The sequence below is a fragment of the Primulina huaijiensis genome, chromosome 10 (genome assembly GCF_012295235.1).
Source record: "Primulina huaijiensis isolate GDHJ02 chromosome 10, ASM1229523v2, whole genome shotgun sequence".
In the NCBI taxonomy this organism is placed as follows: domain Eukaryota; kingdom Viridiplantae; phylum Streptophyta; class Magnoliopsida; order Lamiales; family Gesneriaceae; genus Primulina; species Primulina huaijiensis.
The window spans coordinates 1,210,304-1,226,131 of NC_133315.1; the positions used below are offsets into that span (position 1 = coordinate 1,210,304).

General features: G+C 33.7%; 1 protein-coding gene across 1 annotated transcript; it reads right to left on the minus strand.

Moving 5' to 3' along the window:
- Positions 1–7,516: 7,516 nt before the first annotated feature.
- Positions 7,517–12,181, minus strand: LOC140985801 (monocopper oxidase-like protein SKS1). The gene is made up of 9 exons (XM_073453729.1): positions 11,789–12,181; positions 10,933–11,042; positions 10,548–10,818; positions 10,317–10,455; positions 9,677–10,043; positions 8,790–9,155; positions 8,627–8,705; positions 7,996–8,198; positions 7,517–7,909 (listed from the first exon to the last, which is right to left on the minus strand). The coding sequence occupies exons 1-9, from the start codon at positions 11,921–11,923 to the stop codon at positions 7,810–7,812; spliced, it is 1,770 nt and encodes a 589-aa protein (XP_073309830.1). The 5' UTR covers positions 11,924–12,181; the 3' UTR covers positions 7,517–7,809.
- Between the last annotated feature and the right edge of the window lie 3,647 nt (positions 12,182–15,828).

Here is a 15,828-nt window from a genome sequence, read left to right on the forward strand (position 1 = left end):
TGGTGTATCCGTTTAACATGTTTACAGATTTTTGTAATTCTTTCAATCTATTCAGATTTTATATAAATTCAATTTCTCTCTAAGTATATATTTTGTCAATTAACAAAAAAGAAGAAATTTTTAGATCAACTAATATTTGGTGAATTAAAAAGGATACCGATTTAAAGGAAATTTATAGAGCCTAGCCGAACTGAATTCATGAAGGAAACTGATCGTTCATCCGTGAATTGTCTCTCGAAGCAAAACTGATATATCATAGCCCAACTGGTGTCTAAGCATAACTGATGGTATTTAATTGATAGAAAAAGCTAATGATAGAAGATCATTGATCAGTGTGCTTTACTAATTCAGTCAGGTTATTCGATGGACATTCTCTGAAGATTTCCAAAACATTTCTTGAAAAGCAGAGGCAAGCTGATATCGGATAAAATCTTCATAACAACTTTATCAGCCGTTAGAATGTCAGAGTCCATGCGAACTAATCAAAGTGTATGATTTATCAAAAAAAGACGATAACACGGCTACAACGACGTCTATATTTGGAAACGACTATCAGATTCAAAAAGACGATAGTTGCAATCGAAGCATATAAATAGATTAGTTGGGGCCCGTTTATACATCGAGAATATTGTGACACTGCATGGTGTGCCAGTCTCGATTGTATCAGATCGTAATCCCATGTTTGCTTCTAAATTTTGAGTTAGTTTCCAAGAAGCTATTGGTACGCGCTTGGCTATGAGTACTGCTTATCATCCTCAAACGGATGGTCAAACTGAGTGTACAATTCAAACATTATTCTGGGATGAAATTGGTGAAAGACAATTGACTGGACCTGAAATGATACAAGAAATGAATGATAAGGTTCAGTTGATTCGACAGCGAATGAAAACTGCTCAGAATCGTCAAACGAGTTATGCTAATAAACGAAGACGACCCTTAAAATTTCAGAAAGATGATAAAGTGTTTTTGAAAATATTTCCCTTCAGAGGCACTGTTCGATTTGGCATGCGTAGGAAATTATTTCCTCGATATGTTGGTCCATACGAGATCCTTGATCGAGTTGGGGATCTTGCTTATCGGCTAGCATTGCCACCAGCTTTATCTGCCATTCACAATGTGTTTCATGTTTCTATGTTGAGAAAGTATGAACCAGATCCATCACATGGCTTCAACCTGATGAGGTTGAGCTTGATCCTTCTCTTTCTTATATTGAACAACCTGTTTGTATTATGGATCGGAAAGAGAAGATATTGCGTAACAAATCAATTCCCTTAGTTCGAGTACAATGGACACGACATGGTGTGGAAGAGTCAGCGTGGGAATTGGAAAGCAAGATGCGAGAATCATATCCACATTTATTTGATTCTATTCCACTTGTTCCATTGTATTCAATGTATAATTATCCATTTACTGATTTTAGTTTCGATATGTGCTATAACTGGTGACGTACTATATGTTTGCCAATGTTATGTATAAATGGACACTTGAGATTTCGAGGACGAAATCTTTTAAATGGGGGAGAAATGTAAGGACTGTGTATTGTATTATCTTAAATCTTATGTTGATTATCGATAATTCATGAAATTGTTATGCTATTAAATGTATGAAATATATAATTGACAATGAAAGTGAGAAAATAGGTGGTAATAATGAAATATTGTATTAGAAATTGAATTGTGTTTGAAATGTATGCTGAACCGCAATAAAAAAAAGTGACACATATTACGGTTTTTGGCATTATTATCTGAATATTAGTTCAAATGGAATGAAATCAAGTTCATTAGAAAGCTAATACATAGTACTAAAACTTCCATGTTTCGAATTTTGTCCAAATCCATTTGGAAATAGGGGCAAAATCATCCCGAAGTGTATCGTGTGTATTGCAGTTCTTACACTGACACATTTTGGGAGAATAAACATAACTCTCGCGTCCGATATCCAAATGGAGTGAGGTCAGTGGCAAATGAAAGCCAAGACATAGACCTACAACTTTTATGTTGACCATGTTTGCTAATTCGAAACCTAGCATTTTGGACAGAGTGTGGCGCTAGGGCGCTATAACTCTACCGCCCCAGCGCGGCACAATCCAATTTCTGGGGACAGAACGCACCGCGCTAGGGTGCGATTACTTGACCACCCCAGCGCGGAACGATAAACTTTTGGAGAACGTTCTTTTGAGGTAAATTTCTTTTGGTTTCAGCACTTTTATTTATTGAATTGCTGGAATAGCATGTATTTGAAGTTGATTTCAATATATGCGATAGAATAACCGACAAGAAACTCGTATTCGAAGTCGGAATCGAATTATGTTATGATTTCAATTTAATATGAATTTTCAAAGTTTCAAAAGATAATTGAAACTTGAAACATTGATTTGAATGAAGTAATTGATTGAAATGAATATGTTAATGATGTAGATTGATTATCTGTGTTAAAATCCTGATTGTGGATCAAGCTACAGTGGACTGAGAACGAAGAATTGAGGTATGTTGCGACCAAGTAACATACGACATGTATCTGTATCGTATGATATATGTTTGATTGATTTGACTGAGAATATGTGTTTATATGCCTTATTTGTTGAGTTGATGTGGCATACATGACATTATGGGAATATCGATGTATAAAATAAATATTTTGTTAACACACGTCATTTTATTCATACATGGATACAGGACATGTACGTTGAGCTATGATCCTTGGATACCTTGATATGATTGGATTTGATTCTGGGGTTTATGAACACGATGCTATGTTTGGCATTATGTGGCCCTTAAAAACATAGTCATNTCAGAGCTTTGCTCACCCAGAGGGGGCTGTTGTTGTCTTTGTATGTGGACAATAATAAGTACTTCAGGATATCAGGAGACAGGAAAGGGTACTTCTGGAGGGATTCACAGTTGAGCTGATGTTTTATGTTTTGTTTCCCAGTGTATATATGTACCTATATCCCAAGGCATATCCCAAGGATTATGATTTTGATTGCATGTAGTTGATTTTGATTATGTGTGGACTTATTGTATATTGTGATATGTTTAGACGAGACTATATTATATATTATTTTTAGTATTATAGTTACAGTTGACATGTTTTGGGTTCATTGTAAAGAAAATTTTTATCTGTTTTTCGCTGTAATTAATTAACTCTAATCAAATTACATTGTAATAATGATTAGAAGTTAAGGATCCCACACTTTGCCTTGCAACACTATGCCCGAGAGTTTGAGTCTTGTTGTGTGTGTGTGTGTGTGTGTGTGTGTGTGTGATTTGGTGTTCAATGTGTGTGTGCGTGTGATGTGTTTTGAATAAAGGTAGTTAGGTCTCTTTTATATATTGATTAGGATGTTTATTAGATGTTCTAATTTAATCAAAACACTAATTAAATTTACTAATTAAGTCCTTACAATTTAAATTACTAATTTAGCCTTCCAACTTTTGAAATTAAGGGTCCTACAAATTTTAAATTATCTCTTAATTAAATACTACCCACTACAAAAAAACGGGCAGAATAGCGACGGTTTTTAATAAACCGTTGCCACGATAGCGACGGTTTTTCAAAAACCGTCGCTTTTGTTGCGACGGTTTTTGATAAACCGTCGCATTTAAAGCGTAGCGACGGTTTTTAACAAACCGTCGCTATATTAGCGACAGGTTTTGACATAGCGTCGCTCATGTAGCAACGGTTATTATACACCGACGCTATAATAGCGACGGTTATTCATAAACCCGTCGTCTACTAACAAAAGCGACTGTTTATCAAAAATCGTCGCTCTTATAACGACGGTTTTACAACAACAGTCGCTATATTAGCGACGATTTAATGATACCGTCGCTATTTTGTGCGACGGGTGCGACGGTATAATAAAAAACTGTCGCATTATTTTGCGACGATAGATATAATCCGTCGCATGTCGCAACGGAGTTTCTTAACCGTCGCTAATAGCGACGGTTCTCGTAACCGTCGCCGATCTACATCGGCGACAGATTCTCAAAAACTGTCGCTAATGGTGACGAGTTTTTCGACAACCGTCGCTATAATTCTTTTACATACCGAAGTTCGCGAACACCTTACAGCGATTTCGCCTATTCGGATTTTTTTCTTTTAACGGGAATCTATCAATTTTTTCGTATTTTCTGTTTTTTTTACTTGTACTAACATTTTTTTGTATTAATTTTCGTAGATTTGCTCGTCGGTGTAATCTTTCAGTGTTACATAGATCTGCATATCTTCGCGCAAGTAAGATTTTTAAAGTTTTTTTTTTTATCGAAAATTTAATATCTGTGGTGTATGTATTTATGCAATTTTGCTTAGTATTTTTTTTTGATGATTTTTAATTTTTTAACGGAAAACCTAGCTTAATTAAGCTACGGTTCTTTAAAAAACCTTCACTTTATATAGCGACGGTATTTCGTAAAACCGTCGCTTAATATAGCGACGGGTTTTCAAACACCGTCGCTTAATATAGCGACGAGTTTTCAAACACCGTCGCTTAGTGTAGCGACGGTGTTTTAGAAACCGTCGCTTAATATTAGCGACGGTGGAAGTTAAACCGTCACTATATTAGCGACGGTAGAATTTAAACCGTCGCTATAGTAGCGACGGTCTTGTTAAAAAACCGTCGCTCGAGGCGACGGTTTTTGAGAAACCGTCGCTGCAAAATAGCGACGCGGCCTCCTGTTACGGTTTTTGAAACCGTCGCTTAAACTAACCGTCGCTAAACCCTTTTTTTTTTGTAGTGACCTAGTTTAATTAATTAAGTAATAAAAATAACTATTAAAATATTTTATTTTAAGTAGACATATTTAAATCTCTTATTTCTGAAGTTTTGCTAATTAAAAATGCTTAGCGTTTCTATTTCACACGATAAATTAAATTTAGCCAAAAAAATGCTAAAATTTATAAATCTTTTAAAATACTATTTTCTTGACTTAAAATAAAATCATAACTTAAATTTTTAACATCTTAATCGTCTTTGATCTCCTTTCCTGGTTCGGTATCGAATATTTGTTTGAAAAACTAAAATCATGAAAACATCTTAAATATAATAAAATAATATATATATATATATATATAATAATAATTTAACACATAGCATGCATTGCTTAAATTATTAACTAAATAAATTAATTAATTCAATTATGCATGAGGTTTACATGTACTAATTTTTGGGCACTACAACTGGTTTGTTTCTTTTGTAGGAGATAAAGCTAGTCGAGCAGAAGCAAGTCCCTTTCTAGCAAGTTTTGATTGTTGGGCACTCGAATAATGCATGGCCTGTCGAGTCACACACTGACCGACATAACGGGCACATTCCAGAGACTGGGACATGATGAGTCAGTAAATTTTTTTCTATAGGTATAATATCATGCACTTCTCTCCAACAAAATATCCGGACTTTTGGAGGGACTGAAAGAGTCCAAAGGTATTTCCACCAAGTTTTCAAACGAGAGCTCGATCTAGATACTGGTGAGTCATAAAAGCTCGTAGCTACCTTGTACCCATCTCGAACTGTGTATTTTCCTTTCAGATCAGATAGCCAGAATCAGTAATCTTCATGGTGTGCTGAAGAGATAGGAATGGCTATTATCTCTTCAACCAGGTGATGCGAGAAGAGGCGGCGTACCACTGATTCCTTCCATATCCCATTTTCAATAAGATCCTTAACCACCAAATGATTATCATGCTTCCTTGCTAGAATGGTGCAGCCTCTGGAGCTTACTATCCATTTGTCCCCCTTCATTTCAATCTTTGCTCCATCTCTCACATGCCAACAAAGCCCTTATCAAGTAAGAGTCAGCTCCACAACAGGGACCGTCAGAGGTAAGAAGGATTATTACCAAGACCAGCATCCATGATATCTTGGTGCCTAAAGTATTGTGCTTTAAGAACACGAGCTGCCAGAGAGCTCGGATCCACTATGATACGCCATATCTGCTTAGCTAACAGTTCCTTGTTGAAGGTTTCCAGGTGGCGGAAACACAGACTACCCATGTATTTTGGCTGACATAGAGATTTTCAAGATTTCCAATGCAACCTTTTCTTTCCCACATCAACACCCCATCAGAAGTTCAAGCATTCATGTTCTATCTCTGCACAGACTGATTCTGGAATATGGAAAGTAAAATAAGGATAACAATAAAAACAATATAGTAATTATTATTTAATAAATTTTATAATACTTACATGATAATAACAACACTACAATTTAAAATATCAAAACATAAATTATAAAGAATGAGACTTGAAACGCTTCTTGAAGTGATGAGACTTTTTATGTCAGACTTTCACTAGTCCATAAATTTTTTTAGAAGTTTTTTTACATCAAACTCCATGTAAAATATTGAAAATCGCTCCTATAAAAATTTAATAGACATTCTAACCTTTAATCTTTTATAAAAAGTTGCACACATGCCCTAGGAACAAATACATGGTCGAAGTAGTTGACATTTTACTAAATTACCATCAACATTATTTAATTTATAGAGTTTTTTAACACCAAAACATCTTGTGAAATATCTAAAATGCACACTTTACCTCATGAAAATTATTTTTTTTAAATGAGTATTTTTATTTTCCTTAAAAAAATATTTATTATATTTTAATTTTAAAATTTTATTTTTTTGTTATATTTATATATATATGATTTTGAAATTTCTAAAAAAATACTATTTTAATAGTATTAGACCTTATTTTGATTTATTTTTTGTTTAAAAATATAGATATAATTGTATTTGATTATATATACATTTTTTAGATTTTTGGATAAATATATTTTTTAATTATTTATATATATTTAAGATCTTTAAAATTTAAAATATATTATTTACTATATTATATTATTATTTTATTTAATATATCTGTTTTTCAACCTGATCGGATAAATTTTTTTAAAAGTAGATTGGTACGGATCACCGGTCTGGATACGAAAACATCGATTTAGATAATATGAAATTGTAGAATATTCAATCTATAATAAAACATTGAAATTAGTATGTAAAATTTGTTATTGAAATATCAAGTTATCACATAACATTAATTGTATAACAAACGAAGTACATAAATCCACCGGTTGTTACTATATCATCAATTTATAAAATCACAATCAAGAGCCATGTACCTCAACCTTTTCAATTGGGTAATTGGGGTTTGCATTATTTTTTAATTTTAAGTATTTTTTGGGTATAATATGTAATATATAATACAAATATTTCTAATGTTCGATTAAAAAAAATTAAAAATTAAAACTTTATAAGAGAATGTGAAATAAACTAAATAGAAATTTATAAAGAATAAAAAACAAAGCAAAGTAATTATTCTTTTTATTTTCAAATATTTTGAAAATATTTTCGAGATTTTCTCAAAACCATGTTACAATAATATATGAAATTCCTCTAAACCAAAGGTCTGACTCAAATAATAATAACAAATATAACAAATTAGAGAGTTATTTGGTAAAATTCATTATGCAACAAACAGACTCAAATGCCAAAAAAAATATTAAAACGGAGAGGTCACCAAGAAAATAATAAATCAACAAATATAGATGAAATGTATCAGCAACGTACTGTTCTTGATAACTAAAGAATGATACAGTCCCACCAACAATGAAACAATACACAATTAACCTAACTCAGCATTGAAAACATGATCCCAATAAGATGTTTTAACCTCGACCCTTGCCTCTTGCTAAATCCTAACCACAGAAGGTTGTTTCGAAATACTCGAAAAGACGTACAAAAATTCGGTAAACCGTGCCAACTCAATTCAGACATTCTAAAACACAACACATACCAACTGGAAAAAGAATTCTCAAGCCAGAACAGAAATCAACGTCGAAAACGCCACGAGCAGAAAAATATAGAGCTTGGTGGAGGAGTGAAGTTTTGATTCTGCAGAACCTTTCTGAGGCCTGCAAGTGAACAGTAAATATTTAAGTATCAAAGATTTAAGGGGATTCCAAGATCTAAGGCTAACTCGAATTTAACTGTTCCATACTTTTGCATTTTGCTGAGGGCACCGCAAAAGAGAGCATTGTCTGGCAAGGGAAGTTCTGTCTTGTTACTGGTATCTTCGGGATTGGTGATTCTCATGTATGTTTCTTGGCCAAGATACCATCTGTCGAGATTCTCAGTTCTAAGATTCCAGATGCCAACATTGTCCAGAGACACATAAACAGCAGTCCATCCTCCAGAATAAACCTGTTCATAAACGAATGCAAATGTGGTAGAAAGCTGAATGGTGTTTCCGATCAGAATCATGTAGATGCCAAGGCATAAATTAGCCGATATGAAAGTGACAATCATTCTTTTCTGGTGTGAACTTTGCACGAACCCCTATAGTACAATCCAAATATGGAAATAAAGATCATCCTTTGTAGGTTATATTGATCATTATGTTTTCCATACTAAACCCTTTGAGTTTACTATAATCTTGAGTTTGAGGGTCCACACGTGATTTCACAGTGTTTAAACTACCATTGGCTGCCGATGGAAATGTATGGGGAGAATTTGCTATTATATTCTGCACTGGAGTTGAATCAAGAATAAAGCAAACACTAACTGGAGCCCAAGGGTCTCCTGAGTGCAAGCCAAAAAACTAAAACCGAAAGGAAACTATTTTCGCATACCTGAACAGTAGAGCGAGATATGGCATCCCATCTGTTGTATGAACCTCGATTATTCTCAGTCCATTCACCAAAACCCATCCTGCATATCCATATTCATGCACTAATTAAATCCTAAGATCCATTAATTCTCCAAGTACACATAAGACTTCAGATTAGACACTACCCCACGACAAAGAAGGAATAACCATCCAAGTGAAAGGTCTGAATAACAGTGTCATTGTTCTGCAATACGATCTCGATAAACCCCTTGTAAGTAGCATCGATAATAGATCTATCCAGGCTTGGTGCCCTGTCCCCAGGCTTACTTGGAAAATCGAGCTTGTAGGCACCCTTCACCTTGAATTCATCAGCAAGTCGTATTGGTGTTTCGGGATTGGCAAATGAAATCCCGTTATATGTAGCTCGAAGTTTCCCATCAATAATCAGTGGTGGCACACTCTTGAGCACATAAGAGTCAGTGACATTGATTGAACCATAGTGGAAGGAACCTTGTGGATTAGGTCGAGCTCCACTAGCAGTTACGTTTTGCCTGATGAACGAGAAAATAGAGACACGTAAACCAAGACAGATTGCAAGATATCAAGGTCATTAGATGTACAATAAAATACATAATGAGGGATATGAAGTCATTTAAGAAGTAGCATCAGTCTTTTCACACAAATTGGTGTAGAAGTAAGTTTGAAGATTTATTCCAAAAGATTGAACTAACTTGAATTAATCAACTTTCTTTTCTTAAGTGTTATCAAGAGTATAGCACACCATGGATTTAGTTTAGGCTATATCGAGAGTAGTACTCCCGGTATAATATCCTTCAAAGGATATATGGGTCCCAAGGGGTTTTTGTTTAGGACAGATACATTATTTAATGCCTCCTAGCATGAGCTTAAAGCAATTCCAAGAAAACATATGTTACCTTAGAACATGAATACGAAATAAATGTGTTTTTCTAATCCAGTTACAAACTTTAACGAATCTTAATTCCTCTACGAGTACAAACAAACAAGATACACAATTTAATGTGCTTGACAAAGAAGAGAAAATTGTGGGCACCTAATCGACATGGCCTGGTTCACCGCATATGATGGATCAAAAGCATCATTCGGAGGATCTGGAAGGGGACCTGAGGCCTTTCCTTTTGAGTTGGAATAACTCAGAACTGCAACACCCGTCACTCTTTGCCAGAGTGATTGATTCACATATCGAGGACTAGCCACAATGTAATAATCACTGCTTGCATTTTGATCCATACTGACCAAAAAACTGAAAGACTGACCAACATGGATATCCATGCTAGTGTAGTTCTGCTGTGTTGTGTAGTAGCCTTCTGTTTCAACCAGAAGCAGATTATGGTTCTGAATTCGAAAATTCAAAGAAGTAGAGACTCCAACGTTATGAACCCGAAGTCGATATGTTTTTCCTGCAAAGTGCAGATGATTATATAAAATTAAAAAAAACAAACAAAACAAAACTAGTGTAGCTCCCAAGATAGAACGCAGAGAATCTCAAACTAAACATTGATGACACTAATGTCTAGGAGATTTTAAAATAAGTTGCAAAATAACATTCATAAAAGACTTAACAATTAGCCTAGTCATTTGTAATATTTTATGGCAGATATTATAGTGCAAGATTCAAAATTAAAATTAGCTAAATCGCCACCGATGTCCAAGGACTTGTGTAAGAAACTTACCAGGATCCACTTTAATGGTCTCATGATCAATTCCATCAGGGACAAGGGTAGTGTTGTATCTATAAGGTCCCTTTCCGTTAACAAGAACTCCATCTGGCATGCCCAAATCTTGTCCTTTGTCAAGTGCTCTCCGTAAGGCCTGATATTTCAAGCAATGATCACGATTAAAAACTTTATACTCTTAAACAAAAATAAAAGTCATGCAAGTCATGCAGACCATATCATACACACCGTGTGATTACGCGTATACCAGTCACCAATCAAGATGATTATATCCCCATCGGGAGCAGCAAAAGGAATAGGAATAATTTCGCGATTTGTCACGATAAATGAACCAAATCCACCGGATGCTCTCTGCAGATGAAGTGATGGGTAGTAAAAAAAGCTGCCAATCTGATCCTTGGCTTGAAATTGGTAAGTCCAATTCCACGTTGGAGGAATGGGGCAATTAGTGCCCAAAACGCCATCTTGCCATGAAGAACGCCGCATCTGTATTCCCGACCTATCATCAAAATCACAGCAATCAGATCCTTGAAGGATCAAAATTTAGAGATTCAAATCTGGTTCACTTTATAATCTATAAAGCATTGTGGTCCATACATTGTGGCACACATACCATGTGATTAGGAGACTCTCATCCAATTTGTTTCTGACATTTACCACAACGTTGTAATTGGTTGTGACATTAAGAACAGGACCTGGGAACTTCCCATTAACAGCAATTACCTGCAAATGAAATGAACAGCATAAAAAATTTCATCTTCTTGAATCATAAGCGTACCTCACATGTAAAAAAAAATTGAAGATAAAGATGGAAACAACTACCACAGTAAGGCTATTGATCTGCAAATATTTATCATTTTTTCACTTCAGAAGAAACAAATAGACAATATGAGTCCGGAGGAACAAAATTACAACCAAATACAAACTTGTAGACCCAAAGCTAATTAAACACAATATATGGATTCAAGTAAAGGAAATTGAAAGGACAAAGTAAAAATCTCCAAATCTATCTTGCTTTTCAAGCAAGAACTTAAAAGTGTAAACCAAAAATCATCAAATGAAACTAGAAACAACAATATCTGCTAAGTCTTAATTTAATCTCTACAAATATATTTCAGAGCAAAACACCATAAGAACTCCATAAGAACTCCTTTACTAAAATTTGTGGGCCGCCACCAACTTTTCAATTGTCAAGCCAAATTCTCCTTCAGCCAGACAAATATTAAACACGACAGCGAAAAGTAAATGGTTTCCGGGATACCAAATCGGATAAAGTTAATCTAAAAAAGCGCGCAACTTCATTTGTTCCAAAACTCGTGTCGAATCTACAAAACCAAACTCTTCAATTCTTGATCCATTCACATTTCACACAAACATTCAGAACAAACAAGGCAAGCCCAAAAGACGAGCAAACAAAAGCTACCCATTTCCAAATCTACACTCAAAAACAGAAACAAACACCATTTCACCTGTTGAGGAACACCAAGCGGAGAAGCAGTGATGTACGAGAGCACCAACTCAAAGTTAGCGAATGGGTCCGCACCAAAACACACTCGCACCACCAAACCAGCACAAATCAAACACAACCAAGTAACAGAACCCATCACGGAACACAAATTGCCGCAGTTTCCAAACTCCAATCTTGAAAAAGGTGGGGTCAGTATCTGTTAATTATCAAGTGAAAACAAGCACAGAATTGAGTAAAATGCAGCCACAGGCACAAGGATAACAAAGGGTGAGCTTCGACTTTGACAGCAAAGAAATGCAGGGAGAGTAAGTAGAGGCTATGGGGGTCTGTGTGGCCTTGTGCTTTGCTGTGAAATGGTGCCTTTGAATTCCGTAATTCCCTTCGTCCAAGAAAAGTGGGGCATAATGGGGGCGTTTTGCTTTACCGGTTACTTGTTAAGCCCGTCGAGTTTTTGAATAAGAAGAAAATGGTTAGTCACTATAATAATGATATGAAGAAAGTTTTGATACAAATGATTTCACTAGATTGACGCATTTTCCCTGAGTAAGTCAAAATTTAAGTTTAGAGAATCTTATTTTTGGTTGAGTAGGTCTCTTGTGAGACGGTCTCATAAATTTTTATCTCTGAGACGGATCAACCCTACCGATATTCACAATAAAAAGTAATACTCTTAGCATAAAAAGTAATAATTTTTCATGGATGACCCAAATAAGATATACGTCTCACAAAATACGACCCGTGAAACCGTCTCACACAAGTTTTTATCTTTTGGTTTTATTCAATCTTTTTATTTAACTGGCCAGTTTTATATTTTGTGTTATTATCATTGGTTTGCAATTATAGATCAGGTTGACTCGTCATATGAATATATATTTGGGTACACAAGACTTACTTAGCTTTTAAGTAATTTTTTAGCAATAAAGTACATAATGATGGAGTAAGCGTAGGGGTGAGCATTCGGTAACGGAACCGAATTAATCATAATCGAACCGAACCGAAATATTTAGTCATAACCGAACCGACCGAATTAATTTTCATAACCGATGAAAATCGAACCGAATTAAAATCGGTTAATTCGGTCGAATTAACCGATTCGTTTTAAAAAAATTTGTGATTTAACTTTAATTATATATATAATTTTTTTTGAACAATAGAGTTTACACAAATGGAGAATAGAAAAGTGAGAACGAGAAATTCGGTTAGAGAAGTGAGAACGAGATCATAGATTAAAATTAGAGTTGATTTTAAAATTTAAAATTAAAATATATATAAAAATTGATAAATGATAAAATTTATTAAATAATAGTATTTATTATATCGGTTAATTCTGTTAACCGGTTTCAAATTTTTGAAAACCGTAACCGAACCGAACCGAACCGAATTAACCGATATAACCGAATTTTTTCAAATTTGAAAACCGAATTTCCGAATTGACTCAATTCGGTTGGTTAATTCGGTTTAATCGAAATCTTGCTCACCCTTAAGTAAGCATGCGAAAAATGAGAATTTTTTCCTATGCTACATTTGAATTGTTTATCTTCATCTAATATGGTGAAATTTCAACATTTGGATTCTCAGACGTGTGACGTGTGAATTTCTATTAAAATTTGAGATTTTTTTTATTGAAACATGAACTGATCCAAAAATAGATAAAATTACACATGTCAGCGAGAAATTTCTCATAAAAATACATGTTTCCTAGCTTTTATTGGACTTTGACCGACCTCAACTTGGAATTTCTCGACTCTTTCTTAGGGCAATTTGCGATAAATCAGATAGATAATTCCATCATTAGATTTGTTTACGGAGAGACAACAGTCAAAGAATGCATGCTTTTAAAAAAAAAAAAATATACGAGGATGATATTGTTAAAGTTGTCGTCTGTGTTTGTCTATTTTATGTTTTGATCATATAAGTATTCAAATATGGGTTTTGGTCATATAAATTCGATTGTGTTTTGGTTTTTGCTATCTTTGTAATGGAGTATTGACGTGATGTCATCGTACCAGACATCCGCAATTCCCGATGTCACATCAGTATTGTTTGTTGTCACTTCATTATTTTCGCAAAAAATGATCAAAAAGAAAAAAGGTAATCAAAACTTATATGACCACAACCGATATTTAAATACTTAAAAAACCAAAACTTAAATTAGGCAAATTTAGTTGAAATTTTTTATTTTTTTAGAACTTGAGTCAAATATTAGTTGAAAAATAGACTTAATCAATTAATATCTCACATTCACGTTAAACTATATCTAAAAATTTATCTATTCTTTATGTTATTAAATATTTAATTTTAATTAAATCTATGCTACTCGACCTCGAACCAGTGAAGGATAACATGAAATTCTTGTTTTAATCTATAGCATTTGAAATTTAAAAAAAAAATTTAATTTAAGGAATTAGGTATATAATAATATAAAGTCATAATTTTGTTACTTGCTGGTAGTTCATATAATAGATATGAATGAAATAAATTAAATATGAGAAATTGCTTGCATTTTAGACCATTTATGGAGAATTCCATCCTTTAGCTCGATCGCTCTCTCATGATAACACAATTATTGTACTTCAACATTATGCTTCATAATAATCACACTTTTTATAATTCATGATAATCGAACACGTGACTCTGAATATGATATCAATTGTAGGACCAAACATTTTTCAGATTTATCGAAAATTATAGCTGACGGTAACAACAAAACTCAAATATTTTAAATCGTACAACAACTCAAACATCAGATTTCAATGGTTTTCCTCGCGACAACAATTATTAGACTCCAATAATAATGTTTTCTTTCCAACAATATGCCACTTATTGTAACAAAACGTGTTCACTGCATTAAATATCTTTTATTATAATTTATTTTTAAATTCTCCATTAATGAACCATAACGTATCTAACTTCTCCATAAAATTCTTCTTTTAAATTGGCTTTTACCATCAAAAATCACATATTTAAAAGAAAATATTATTTAATCAATCGCTGTCGCATTAAAATATTACGAATATTACTATTTATTGTAAAGAAATAAAATTTATATAGTTTGAGATTTGATAAAAGTACCTAAACAATAATATATAATAATTAAATCAACTTTATATCATGCAAAATCAATACTAGATTAAATTTCATGTGTTTAAAATAATAATATAAAGTACCAAATAATGAATATATTATTTCTATTAAATATTATATTAAATAATTTGGTCCAATAACTAGTGGATGTGGACGACAAGAGTCCGAAATTGGTTCAAAGGGAAACAGGCTATAGCCGGTTTCCATAAACGATGCTCAAATCGGTAGGCGGCAGAAGTTGTGGAGTTATTCTAAATGAGACTACATACCTAAAATAAATGGAACAAATTTATTTTATCTTACCTAGTTTAACATTTCTATACTTTATTATTATTATATTTTTATGACAAGAAAACCCTAGACAGATGTCTTTCAATTCATATTTGGTAAATCTTCGAACTAATATAATAATGTGAAAATTACGTTAGTCAAATAAATCACGCTGGACAAGTCTTGTATGACAAACTCGTCTGAAAAAATGTTAATAGTGAGAATAAAAAATATAATCTCCTATAACTGTTATATCGAAAAAGATTTTTGTACCAGCTTATCTTAAGTCAAAAAAAAAATTATTATACACTGGTATGAAATATTTAGAAAATTTTATTCCCTACTAATAAAAGTAGAAATTTAACTATTTTTTATAACTTAACTAAATTATGAGTGAGTCTCATGTGAGACCGTCTCACGGATCCTAATATGTGAGACGGGTCAACTCTACCGATATTCAAAATAAAAAGTAATACTCTTAGCATAAAANTTGATGGGAATTATGAGGTTGTAATCACGCCGGTGGTGGTGGTGTAACGTTCGGATTTTCTGAAAGCAAATCAAATGCAAGTTTGTGGGCTCCACTTCTCTACACACGGTTTACGTGGGCCCCGCCGGTGAGAAATTTATCCCTCCCTANAGATGCGTCTCACAAAATATGACCCGTGAGACCGTCTCACACAAATT

Bases quoted from the DNA above. Each gene is read 5' to 3' on its own strand.
- LOC140985801 (XM_073453729.1), bottom strand. From the start codon at position 11,923: ATGGGTTCTGTTACTTGGTTGTGTTTGATTTGTGCTGGTTTGGTGGTG. The intron at 10,456-10,547 runs GTGTGTATGATA...TTGAAATATCAG, and splicing joins GGTATACGCGTAATCACACG to GCCTTACGGAGAGCACTTGA. The intron at 7,910-7,995 runs GTATGGAACAGT...GTTCACTTGCAG, and splicing joins GCCCTCAGCAAAATGCAAAA to GCCTCAGAAAGGTTCTGCAG.